Raw genomic sequence first — 14,164 nt, forward strand, 5'->3', positions numbered from 1 at the left:
CCAGAAAAACAATGGGAATCTGAATCATATTGAAACACAACACATGAAATTATATCATTGAAATAAAGACAGGAAAAAGAAAATGAATCCTATCTGAAAACATAGTTTAAAAGAAGAAAAAGCAACGCTAAAAAGTAAAACACTCCCCATCCCCAAAAACAAAATCCACCTCTCAAAGATATCATAAAAGTACAGGATACAAAACGTTGAACATATCAGAAAATACAAAATACCCCCACAACCTCTTTGTTTTTGTGTTTTTTCCTTTCTCCTCTCTCCCAGAGCAGAAAAGTCAATGTCCAGAGTCACATGCGAGCCACGCCAGTACCCGTCACTGTCGATAGTTCAGCATCTCCCGTCCGAGACGCCACCTGTCTCAGCCCGCTTTCTGTCCCAGAGGACATATTCCTCTACACCCTGGTCGTTAGTCGATGCATGCCCCCGGGCCCACGGAAAGTCCAGTTTCAGTATTTGGATACTGATAAGGACCCAGGTCCGCGTAGGCCGGTTCTCCCCCGATGGGCTGATGGTCCATCAGGTCCGTTGCATCACGTAAGGGCCCGTACACGTTTCGGGGATCGATTTCTTCGTCCACAGAGTGGACAGAGGTCAGGGTCATGTTGACATTGGGAGACAGAGAGGGAGAGATAGCAGTGGGTGATTCTGGCGAGTCCGACAGTGGTACAACCCGCCGGTCCAACTGGACCTGCCCCGATCTTGGAGATTCGGTGTGGTTAACCTGGAGACCTCAGGGATGAGAGGTTAAACCCAATATATCCAGGGGATGAGGATAAAAGTATTCAACAAAAATAGCAGTAAAGTATCAAAGAAAGAGAAAACCTTAAATGACTACCTATTTCAACCTGTCCTTTCTAGACTGAGGCGTGCTATCTCGCAGCCGATTAAGTTTTATACAATCGTGAAGGATATTGTTAGCTGCTGTTTCCCTCGCCCTTCTGTATGCCATATGAAAGCACAGATCAGGATCATAGATCGTTGGGCTGGGCCAGTCATCTGGTCCAAGATTCATTTTCACATAATGACCAGGGTAGAAATCGTGTAGAAATCAAAACATAAAAATCTGAAAAGGCTCTCTCCTTCCTTAACTAGAATATTCAACTTAAAAGTTTGAAAAAGTTTTAAAACTAAGAATAAATGCTCAGTCCGTAACAACTGCATAAAACACTCAAACGATGTGTATATAATCCCTACTTAATCTAAAGGATAAGATCGTAAAAAATATAAAATAAGAAATGAACAAAATGTCCTCGCAGGAGAAACTGAAAAATCAGAGAAGCTCGTGTAAAATATACAGCTGATAAGAATGGAACTGGTAAAGTAACAAACAAAAAATGATATACTTTTAAAGGATTAAAGACCCGAACTATATTTAGAGAAACGGTGATTTTGGAGTTCCCCTGAATGCCAATAGATGGCTGTCCAGGCTCATTCTAGGCAAAATCATGTCCCCTGAGGCGTTGAGGATCCAGACGGCTTGTGGAATGTAACGTGTGAGGTCACAGAAGTCAACGTGAGGCCCATGCTTGATGGGATACTGGCTTGCCTTTTTTATTTTTATTTTTTCCTGGCGTAGCTGTCTTGAAGCCATCAACCATCGTTCACTGTTGACCCGTGACCTCACTTTGTGTTGGATGTGTTCTAAGGTTAGGAAGAGGAACTAGATTCTGTTTCAAAAAACCTATTGACCTTGTCGTGTCCCTCATTTCGTAATCCCTCATGCACATTGGTCCTTATTGGAGAGGCTTGCTCAATCAGGACCTCAGTGAGTGCATCTTTCCCTCTCCAACCTGGTGGAAGGAGTTAGGGAAAGTTTAGCCGTTTTTCGGCCTGGCTTTGGGCCATTTAGTCCACTTGTGTGGGCGAGCGGTTTGCTTTTTTCCCTTAGTGAAGTCTCTTTGCTTCCACTATTCTAGCTCATTCGGAGCGGCCTTGAAAGCAAGGGAAGCAAGGGGAGGGGGCTGCCCCTCCTCCCCTGCTCGCTCTCTCTCCTCTGAGCAAAAAGGAGGGGGCCGCCCCTCCTTTGCCTGCTCCCTCTGCTCGGAGCAAAAAGGAGGGGGCCGCCCCTCCCTTGCCTGCTCCCTCTGCTCGGAGCAAGGAGGGGGGCTTTTTAAATTTTGCACTTATCAATATTAACCAAAATCAACACTGTAATACTACCCCACACTGCAAATTTATAAATTGTTTTTAGTGTTTTAAACACGGATGTTCTAAACCGATATCTTGTATTCATGGTATATACTGTGCATTCCTGATTATATGGTGGCGGAGCACTGGGCTCCAGGGCTTTCCTTAATTCCCTGCAATTACTACCCGGATCAGCGTATTTACGGGGATCTGGACATAATGTCCTCCGCGGTTGCTCAAAGTGGGGGGGAGATAAACCCCCATGAGGAGGGTCCTCACTATCTGAACCCCATTCCGTTCCTTCCTCCTCCATTTTCGAAATACTATTATTTTAATATATAACAGCAATAAAATCCAAGGTGCTGCGATACCACTGCGGTAATATCCTACACCCTGATTCTATCCTGAGATAAATCAATCAGTTCCCCTGTTCCACACGTTTTGGTGTTTCAGAGCCTCATTCTCTCAGGTCTCTGCTAAATGCTAGAATCATATACTGATAATACCATTAAGCCCTGCAATAATATTACTGTAATATTACTACGAACAATACATGGAACTTCTCTATTATATAACTATGATATAATCTTCCAATATATTGACTAGGGAAGGATTTTGCCCTTTTTCATCTCTTCAGTGCCTGAGTCGTTAATTGCATTGAGTGATCAGCCCAACTAGACCTTCTCTGTGTTACAGCGGTGTGCTAAAAAGGGCACCCTGTTTTTAGACGGGGGAGGAAACTATACTATTTTATTTAAAATCGTATGCTCTCGCCGGGCCTCTGTGTCGACAAGCTAGGTATCCTTTAAACCTATGCGCAGCGATCAATATCTCTGTCCACTAAATCTCTTAAATGCCCTCCCGTGAAGTACTTTTAATTTAAGGGTTTCCTCTCTACTTGGTTCTAAGTTTTTTAACACTAAGGATCTGTCTATTTGTCCCGTTTTAACTGAACGACTCCTTCTCCTGTGAGAAGGACGGTCAAGTTTTTTAAAGGATTTATTGACTGCCTCGATCCATGGTACCGATTCCTAATAGAGAGAGCAGAGTGATAAAATCTTTTCCTTGACTGCCGGTACTGACGGACGAGTGTTGCGAACGTCGGTCAAGGATTGTCGATTTTTTTACCACTTCTGGCAGAGTTCAATATATCACCTCAGCTTGAGTTCGCTGGTTGAATTCACATCACTTTTCTGTTTCTCCTTGGGAGGATTCGTGTACTTTAACCCGAGAGGGAACCTCTGTTCTACCCATATTACACGTTCTAGTGTTTCTGGGATCTAATCCCTCTCGAGCCCCACGTTGGGCGCCATGTTACGTGATTTCTGGGGGGTGACCCCTCACGATTTTTTAATCCGATAATAAAAAATTGAAAAATGAATAATTATTAAATTTTTTTATTTTTTATTATTAGAATAAGTATCAGTGTGGTTTGGGCATGTAAAGAATGCCATCAGTAATGTACCGAGCTGGATCAAACACAACTTACCTCAGGGGCTGAAGGGGATCATCTGAGGCGTAACCCCTTCTCTGGGCTGGCTTCTCAAGACAATATGAAGAAAAGGACTTGGTCGAAGAAACTAATTCGTTATTTATTTATTTGCATTTAAATCAAAGTGTAGTCTCTTGGTCCAAAATACAGAGAAAAAATCGTTAACTGAAAAATATAAGAAAAAATCACCTAAGTATTCAAAAACCCCTTCAGAGTAGTTTACAGACAAAGGATCTTAAAAACACTGACTCAGCCAGCAGACGGGCTTGCTGTGTAGCTTACGGAGGAAAAAGTTAATGATTCACCCAGCGCAGGACTGGACAGAGTGAGCTTTCTCTCCTGTTTCGACTTCAAAAAACCTTCTAAGTTTTCTTAAAAACTCCGACTCTCAAAGTTCGGAGACTCTGCAAAAAGTTAAAGTTCTCCTCCGTGCAGGCCGGAGCCCGCACGGGATTAGAGACTCCTTCCAACTCCTTCTCCAAAGCTGCTTCAAGGTCTTTCTGCTGTTTCAAAACTGCCCCTATATACTCGTCCGGGCCTCAGATGTCTGACTTCAAACGGATTCCTACCCTTCACATCACTTGATTGATGACACAAAAACCCTTACTTCAGCGTAATCTTTGAAAGCCAGGTCTGCCTTCGTGTGTCGAAAAGAGCTCCCCCGCAGACTTAATGCCGCCACTGTCAAGGCTAAGTTTATTTATGCTTCCCCCAGGCTAATCTTACTGATCTGACCGCCCTATAGCTTTTCCCTGAAACCGCTGACTCGGTCCTTATGACTCCGTCCGGGGTTTTCCCTTCTTTCTTCTCTAGACTAATGACCTATATTCTCATGCCTCACACCGCCTCCGGCTCCCCGGACTTCACGGGGGTGCGATGGCTGCCCCCCCCCCCCTCCTTCTCCCGGGGAACTCCAAGCCGCCATCTTCCTTCTTTGTGTGAATTTGCTGGCTCAGCTCTTGGACTTCCCCTGAACCGAGAAGCCCGCCTGATGGGGTGGGGGTGTGTGTGTGTGTGTGTGTATAGGAGAATGAGTGTGCGCCCACCCGTACACATCACAGGGGTTTTGGACAACCGCCTCAGAGCCTCAGAGTCATATGCCTGATTTAAACAACGGTTTTGCTGGTAGAAACATCACGACTTCGCAAAATCTCCACCGTGTTCAACATATGTCATAGAATAAAACATGTAAATGTCTTGGAGTTTATGTTGAATGTACCTCATTTCAGGCATCGAATCAAAAACCCATTAAAAAAAACATTGAAGTGCAAGAATTCATTTCTGTGTTTTATTCCTGCAGCTCTTCACTGTAAATAATGATGTTTCTGAAGGTTTCATTTGTTTAAACTATAAATCACGTGGGTTGATGTTCACCTGTAGCTCTGATTACTTAAAAACAGTCACCTCTGGATGTAGTGCTGTGAAAGACTTGTTCCCACTGGTTGGATTGTCATAGACCACAGGAATCCAAATCTGAAGAGATGTTTGTTCAGATGGCTGACGTAGATGTCAGGTGCTGAAAGTATTGCCGCTGTATGCCACATGTATGCGTTATGGAATGGACGAAGAACAATCACGTGTGTAGATGTCTCTCTCAGATAACATACTTGACAGTCCAGCAGGTCCTGACCTCCACCTCTCCTTCCTGATGTCCGCAGGTTAAACGCTCTCCCCACATTTAAATGTAGCTCAAGCGCAAGTTCAATCAGGAAGACACTCACTAGTAATCGCTGTCTTTCCTCTCCTTGTAAGTACTCTATCAGCTGATTGGGGGCGTGCACTTTTAAGTAACCAACCAGATTCGGCACACCGGGTCCTCAAGCCAATCATATCGTTGCTGTCAATCTTTAAATAGTGTTCTCCTCTCTGCTGCTGTCAGGTGTCATTGCAGCTAAGCAGATGCAACCCGCCTCCACCCCAGTCGCCTCCAGCCAGCATCACAGTCAGGCTCCTGATTCATCATCAGATAGCAGCGACTCCTGTCATCACCACCACCAGTGTCTGGACTCCAGGGGGGGTTAGGCCTGTTGGACCTCAGTATCCCTACCCTCGGTGATCGTACTTCAGGATGGAGTCCAATCGCCAAAGACTTTGCACTTTTCATATTTGACGCTTGTATAATAAATCATTGTTAAATTATGAAACAAGTCTCTCCTGATTGAAATGACACAGGACTGTTTTACTCCCATAACCCCCTGGTTCTCGTGAACAGTCCCCTCCTCCTGTTCAAGGCCTCAGTATGCTTCAAACGGCAGCAGGATACGCGAGACAGCTTTATACGCTCGTGAATGCGTTAAAGTCTATCTCCGGCTTCATTCTACCAACTTCATCTGTACCAAGACCTTGATTGTCATTCTTCTACTTTGGAACGTAAAAACAAATTGTGACCACCAAAGGCTTTTCAGGCGCTTTCAGCTCCGACAGGCACTTGGTTTGAAGCATACTGATGTATTCACTGCTGTAAATCAATGCAGCCCATCCTCCCCCCAAAAAAACTCTTCTTTTCATAGCTTTATATTCATGTGACATAGCTCCTCATGGGGACATTCAGCTGGGACCAAGCTTCCCTTCACAGTACATATTGATTCAGTAAATACATTTGGATGATTTACTATAACCAGAGGCTTGTCTATCAATTTCTTGCATGTACTATGCAGTATAATTAATAAGGTTGTTAACATAAGACAATGTTATCATGTCATGTATTGTCATATTTTTAGCCATGTTAGAGCCATGCGTCTACGGATGTGGGTCGGTCCACAGCTTTGGTCCCCACTGAGGTGTTTGTTGGAGGGTGTTCTGAACAGCTGTACAAAGGATCACGGTTAAGGACCAGTCAGGTTGCTGCTGCCAGGAATTTAATCAAAACTCAAATGAGAGATGATATAACTCGTGTTCTGGATACCCGTATCTTTTAGAAGTTTAAAGTGCTTCTCTTTGTGTTTAAGGTACTTAATGGCCTGGCCTTTTATTTCAATCTTGTTTTATGATCCTCTATGTACCGGTTTCTGCACAGCTGCCCCTTGAACTGTGCCGAAGGCTCTTTGCTGATTCCCAGGAGCCAAACACAGCAAAACAAGAAGAAAAGAGTAAATACAGGCTTTTAATTGACAGAATTAAAAGAAAACATTTGATATGGCTGAATATCTGGCCACTTTTGGGCTCTTCATATTCAAAATATCTCTCAGTCAAGACAATATTCAACTTCTGTTTCATAAATAAACACATTCTTGCTGTGATCGGTCAACGGAACGTCGGAATTTGCTAAATCAGTAAAATTAGTGAAAAAAATATCTCTGGATAAAAATGTTGATTTTGTTGGAAAGATTCACAAAGACATTTTAAATAATTCGACAGATGTTAAAACTATATATTTGCCAAGTAGCAAAAACGTCTGTGAACAATTTATTTGTTTGTAAGTTAAAAAAAACACATTCATGAATTTTACTTCTCAAAATGTTGGACCATCAATGTATCCTTTAGTACTGAAGCAATTAAGGCACTTTAAATGGATTTTATGGGAATTATGAAATGACAATGTACCCTCTTAATCCATGCAGCAAGACCATTAAAAATAACTGTATATATTACAGTCCATTCATTTATAATTATTATTATTATTATTAATCTATCCATAAATTTAGCCCATATGTGAGTAAAACGATTAAACACTTGAATACTGAAGAATAATCCTTCCAACAATTATGAATTCAATAATCATTAATAAAGACCCATAGTGTAAACCAACATCTCAACCTTAATAACAACTCTAACTTATCATTAACAAATCTGTCAAATATTTCCATTTAATATGTAAATGAAGGGCAAATTCTTATCCCCATTCAAATGTACTGACTTCATGAATTCATGAACACTAACTAGACGAAGGCTTTCCCTTCAGACCGCAGTACTTCACTGAACATGATTGTGGGCTCACTGGTTCCGTGGGACACAACGTGCTGCAGCTGGCAGCGCTGCCTTCATCCCTCGCTGGGCTTCACGGCCGTACTAAGAGTTCTACAGCTTGCGTTCTCCGATGAGGATGCTCCGGTAGACGCTGTCCGTCAAAGGAATGTAGCTCTCCTGCTGGTAGTCCAACACATAGAGGAGGTCAGAGATCGTAGAGGGGTTGAAGCCGCTCTGCACCAGCTGGAACTTCTGCTGCTTGAAGGTGCTCGTCATCTCCATGACCTCCTGAGGACAAAATACAACAATCAGTGTCATTTCAATACGTTCTCTATAGAGCATGAACTGTCCAATGTTTGGAACTTTAGTTGGGATCCACAGTGATACACTTAGTGATGCATCACTGCTGACGTATTTTACTGCCATGCGCACGATTAGTTGATCAACAAAACATTAATCGGCAACAATTTTCATAACTGGTAAATTGTTTAGGCTAGTTTGAAAAATATAGACTTTTGGTTGACATTGTGACACAGGAAGTTAATTCATTAACTGAGAAAATAATTGAGGATTTAATAAAAGATGAATGCGAATAGTTGTCGCAGTTGCAGCTCGAGACATGAGCGATAGAGTTCAGGGGGCTCGATACAGAAACTTCATTCGGGATTTACAGAAACATGTTTCCTAATTGCATTTAGGAAGAAATCCCATCTTCTCTTGGGAATTATGCTATTATTAAATCGTCCTGACTAACTAATCCTAATTAAGGATGGCATAGACTCTGTCTTAAATTTTTTTTAAACTGCCAAACAGCAGCAGCACTGTTGATAGGACATTATTAATGACAATGGGGAACAACGTGAACACCGAAATATGATTGAAAGGTTATGCAAACTGTATGATGACATTTTAAATTTCCCTAACCATGTATTAATGAATGTGTGTGTATATATATATATATATATATATATATATATATATATATATATATCGACTGCAGAGAATAAACTATTAAAAAAGAGGTGGGGTTTCTGCTCCTTTTTTTTTTAAAGGTGTGGCTGTGGTGCAGGGGCTGGAGCGGGTGCTCCTTCAACCACAGTTTGATCCCGTTTCCTCCTGTCTGAATGTCAACGTGTCCTTAAATGAGACACTGAACCCCAAGTTGCTCCCCGGGCTCTTTCCAGCAGCTCACTGCTCCTAACGTTAAATGCAGATGTGAAATTTCATGTGTGTGTAGATTCAGACATGACAGGACGAGTGCTGATAGCAGAATCACATCTACAGTTACAGTTAAGATTCCTAGTTAACACACTAACGAGTCCCAGCTGACTGAATGGGCTTCATCAGCAGATATTAGCCTAATAGATATGGGCCAGTTGATAACTGATACGCATACAAAAAAAACTTGTGGCTGTAATAATTATGATGGAAGCAAAGGAGGAAGTCATGTGACGTAATATAAACAGTTATAAAGTCCACATAGGTTCACTAACTTGAACCTTGATTGCTCTCGCTCTTGTTTGTACTGTCTGGTTCAATCACCAATTAATGAAACACTGATTGAGAATAATGTGAATGTTCTATCAATTTAAAGTCATTGTAAAAAACAGTGATGTTTGTTGTCTTCAAAGATGGATGTGACAAACAACCGTGAGCTCAATAACAATGTCCCACCTCACAGTGTTCATTGCATTCATTCGGTCTTATTCACAATTCTTTTCAGGGTACTGGCATCTAATGGACACTAGAGGGCGTAACACGCACACTGACCAAGCACATGACATGCTGCTGCCCTGCACAGTGTGAACGGACTGCATTCATACAGTCAGTTTAACCCGGGTAGGACTTAACACTTTACAAAGTACATTTCCTCAAGTTGTAAGCGTAGAATTCATCAAATATCTGAGTTGGTTGGTTTAAGACATACGCATCATGGAAGGAATGTGCTTTTGTGAAATAGCACATTCACAATAGTCAGAGGGTTGAAAGAGCTGTAGATTGAGCTGTGCTAGCCAATGGAAACGAGTTTCTTTGTTTTCTGAAAAGCCGTAAGGGTCAGCTTTCCTTCTGTCCGAGGAGACGGTCGCTGCCGACTTTGTCCATCAGTGTCCAAGCTTCTATTTATGTTTGCTTCTAGTGTTTCAAGAGAATTTCCGTGAAAAAGTACTGTGCTACTTTATACTTCTACTCCGCGACTGCAATTCAGAGGGAAATAATGTACTTACTACTGGGTTCATCTGAACCCTTTGACCCCCCTGAAGGCGTACCTGCCTGAGATCAGGTGTCTAATAAGCCTCTAATAAACCAGAATGAATGTAAACTCCCCTACAGTCCCTTTTATGAAGAACACTCATCAACATACTCCAGGTGCAGATCCAGTGTGTCGGCGTGCTCGTTACCTGGAGCCTGATGAACAGCGGGCGAGCGTAAGCCGGGACGTCGCTCATCACATGCTCAAACAGCTTCTTGCCGTCGAACGCGAGGCCCGGTCTCACAATCACGGCGGCCATACCCGCTCTCCCCTCGTGCCCTGTGTGGACAACACAGTTCAATGTCATCGCTCTCCAGCTCTGTGTTTGTCATTATTCTCAGGACCGGTACGAGAAACAGCACGGCTCACTTAGCTGCAAATTACTGCAGTACTAAATTTAATAGTAAATGTGGCACTATTCTGAAAACATCTGTGCTGGAAGTTTTCAAAGGCGTCTATGACATACCTTGCACTTCCACTCCATACACATTCACTTCCTGGATGAAATCCACCAGCCCGAGCATCTCCGTTACCTCCGTCGTCGCTACATTCTCACCCTTCCACCTGAAATCAGGGAAACAGGACGGTTAAAAAATAGACCCTGCATATGAAACTGAAAATTTGAAAGTCAAATATATTGTTTTTAAGATCCAGAAACACAGGTGGACGCTGTAGCATGGTTTTATTTCTGTATTCAACAAAGACAAACCAGCATGTTGTACTGGGAAACTACCTGTATGTTTCAATACCCATAATACTTAGTGTGCCAGAAAAAGGTTTAGTGTGTCCCAATACATACTGTGTCAAATTCAGTAAGCCAAAAATACCAATATGTTCTACAGCTTCAGGGTTCATTTTGCAGTTTGTGGAGAACCCATAAGAAATGAAAGAAAATCGATGATTTCTTTGCAAAGAAGAGGATTTTGGGCATGCTGGGATACCAAACACGGACATGTTTTGTGACGTATTTGCGCAAACAAGCCGTAGGACCGGAAGGGGAGGGGATGGAGGACGCCGGTGTTGAACAGGCAAAACCCTTGTTAAATAAATGAGATGATAGAATGTGATGATCACAAAGACATTTATTATCATGTGTATGTAAACCTGCATACACAACAAGAAGCCCAACAGACTTTCCCACGAGCGTTGGATGTTTCGTCGCTTGGTGTCGCTTTATTTTTGAAGGCTTCAGAGCTTCGTTTGATAGCATTAGCTCACATTCCACACACTGAGCCCTCGGCTCTGCCTCGTTGCCTCCGTTCACAAAGCCGTACTTAAGAAAGTCAGGGTTGTACTTGCACACACATTTAGACTTTTGGGGGGTATGGCACCACTGTCGTCTTCATTTTTTCTTTTTAATAACTTATCCATAACTGTCGCTACAGGCTAGCGGCTAGCTGAGTGTCTTCTTCTGCTTATTGCAGCTTGTTAAACAACTGACTGACGCATTACCGCCACCAGGTGGTGGGAAGCTGTATTGTAACTGAGCGTCTCATGGATAACAGTAATATCTCTGGTGTCTTCAATTGATAACCTATGCGGTCCCGCGGCCCTCGCGGCCCACAGGTGCAAAACTGAAAGTTTTTCGCGGCCCTCTAGGTGGCGCTATGGTTAAGAATCACTGGTCTATTTGACTGTAAATGGACATAATGTACAAAATGAACATCATGCTGTATTGAAGAAGACTTGAATCTAGAGATGTAGACCATAAACTCATGTTTACAATGTTTACTGAGGTAATAAATCAAGAGAGAAGTAGAGTAATTTTCTCATAGACTTCTATTCAACGAGAGGAGTCGCCCCCTGGTGGTCAGTAGAGAGAATGCAAGTTTAAGACATGAAGCATTGGCTTCACTTTTCAGAACCGGAGATGCCGTCCGTTTGAAGTCTGTCTGAACTCAGACAAAACTCGAACAAAAAAACAACAAGGATTCTTCTTCGACACACTACCGCATGTAACAACTGCTTCTCACTCAAAGACATCACATGCAGCACACCTTAATGTCATCAAACTGAAATAGTATTAATACTGCACTCATATTCACATTCACACATTTAGAACATAAACATTGCCCACATATACAGAAATTAGAATGCAATTTTGAGTGTTTCCTTCAAGGACACTTCAACATGTGGACAGAGCTGCGTAAGCTACGAGCACGTACAGGGCGTTTATACTCAGCTTTAAAGGGTAGCTTTGGTATTTCTAAACCTGAATCATATTTCCCCATGTTGTGCCTCTTATAATAAGACACTTATAATAACAATCTGAGCGTGTCAGTGGCAAAAACAAGCACTGTAAGTGGATGTAAACCGACGGTGAGGAATTGTCCAGTATGATTTCATTGCACCATGTTTAGTGGCTGCAGCGCTCTTCTCACTCAATGCTCAATTCTGGACCAATTTAAAAAATGGTTGTTGTCCCCAGTATCACTTAGACAAAAAAACATGGGATCATCGGGTCCAGGTTAAAAAATACAGAAGTTACCCTTTAAAGACCAATGAAAGACTACGAAGGCCTCGGTGTTCGGTTGGTACCTGCAGAAAAGACATCTCCATACATCCCGTCCCACTGTACCTGAAGGTGTCTCCCACTCTATCTCTGAAGCAGATGAAGCCCTCCTGGTCTTCAGCCATGAGGTCGCCCGTGTTGAAGTAGGCGTCTCCCTTCACAAACACGTTTCTCATCAGCTTATTTTCTGTCAGCTGCTTGCTTCCAGCGTAGCCAAAGAACGGGCTCAAGGTGCTCACCTTGGACAGTAAAAGCCCCGTCTCACCTGGGAACAGGACAGAAGGTCAGGTGGATTCAACTTTCAAAGAATGAACAATCTTAAAGGACAGATCTTTTGTGCAGATCTCTCTTACCCTTTTCCACTCGCTGACAGAAGCCATACGCATCTTTCACTGCTTCATCTTTCACCATGTCGTACTTCACCATATCGTACTTGAACAAGAGCTGCACACAAAATAAAGAGAAAATATCATTACATTTCCCAGAGGCATTCAAATCTAAAGTGATGAATGGAATCACCCACAAAAAACTTCAGACTCAAAATCAGATACTTTTGACAGCAGGCATTCTGACACGAACTGGAAAATAAGCCTTTATTATCTTCCCCCCCCCCCCCCAAACCCAACCCTGCCTTCCTCTCCGACCTATCTGAATTCCTTACCCAGCTCTGCTCCATCTCACCTTCCATCCTGCTGCTCGGTGATTTCAACATCCACATCGACTCCTCAGACTGTAAAACCACAGAATTTCTGGACATGCTTATATGCTTCATTTTCACTCAACACATCGACTTCCCCACCCACAACCGCGGTCACATCCTGGACATAGTGGACCTGGAATCACCATCCACCACCTCTCCTGCTCTGACCTCACCGTCTCCGACCACCTAGCCGTCATCATGGAGATCGACATCCTCATCCCAGAACCCAAACTCACGCGCACCATCACTCATCCACGCCTTCATCACCTCTCGACTGGACTACTGCAACAGCATCCTGTACGGCTCACCCACCAAAATCATCAACAAACTACAATACATCCAGAACTCAGCTGCCCGTCTGGGGGGACAGGGCCTTCTCCATCACTGCCCCCTCCCTCTGGAACTCTCTCCCAGCACCTTAGACATTCTCCGTCACTCGCCACTTTAAAAACTGCACTTAAAACTCATCTATTTCAACTGCTTTTAACCTGTAAAGTCAGTTATGTATGTTTTTCTATTTTTTCTCGTGTTATTTCTTACATCTATGTTGTTTTTACTGTAATTAATTATATTGTTTCTGTTTTTACCATGTAAAGTGTCTTTGAGTACCTTTTAAAGCGCTATACAAATAAAATGTATTATTATTACTGAAGTTATTATTTACAGTGGTGTCTTTCCTGCTGTAACATGTCAACATGTCTGCTGTGACAAGTGTCTGAGCAACTGCAAAACTGTTTTGTTCTAATGGTAGTAGCAGGCTGAAAATGTAACTATTTTCTAAATCTCATCCAGGAACCTTTATAATGGTCCAGATTTATAGAAGCATATAGAATTTGGCACCACCTCCTGGTAGTATTAGGAAACATTATGGAGAGAGCTGGCTAACGTTAGCCCTCCTGACACGGTTGATGGTTGGTTATTGATGACAAAGGAAAACAAAGATTACATCCATATCATGTGGAATACTTGAATACTTGAGTTCAGGGACCTTGTTTTATAGGATATATTCATCTCAGGGTCTTTATCAGTGAATGGCGTTTGCTCAGTTCTCACCGAGATTAGAACGTGAGATGCAACTGAAAGGCCCAAAAATAGCGGTGGAAGTATTCTTTTAATGTTTTATACGAAACTACTCGAGAATGAACTTTTCTCTTATTG

At 42.6% G+C, this 14,164-nt stretch overlaps 1 protein-coding gene across 1 annotated transcript in view; it reads right to left on the reverse strand.

The window, feature by feature from the left end:
- Nucleotides 1–6,822: 6,822 nt before the first annotated feature.
- Nucleotides 6,823–14,164, reverse strand: part of slc27a6 (solute carrier family 27 member 6) — a gene marked incomplete at its 5' end in the record, with an annotated part of 37,929 nt that continues 30,587 nt past the window's right edge. Inside the window, 5 exons of the mRNA XM_079288857.1 lie at nucleotides 6,823–7,831; nucleotides 9,943–10,073; nucleotides 10,261–10,358; nucleotides 12,373–12,571; nucleotides 12,660–12,750. Coding sequence (XP_079144983.1) covers nucleotides 7,655–7,831; nucleotides 9,943–10,073; nucleotides 10,261–10,358; nucleotides 12,373–12,571; nucleotides 12,660–12,750 — 696 coding nt within the window. The 3' untranslated portion in view covers nucleotides 6,823–7,654. The remainder of the gene's footprint in view (nucleotides 7,832–9,942; nucleotides 10,074–10,260; nucleotides 10,359–12,372; nucleotides 12,572–12,659; nucleotides 12,751–14,164) is intronic.

Source organism: Melanostigma gelatinosum (genome assembly GCF_949748355.1).
Source record: "Melanostigma gelatinosum genome assembly, chromosome: 18".
In the NCBI taxonomy this organism is placed as follows: domain Eukaryota; kingdom Metazoa; phylum Chordata; class Actinopteri; order Perciformes; family Zoarcidae; genus Melanostigma; species Melanostigma gelatinosum.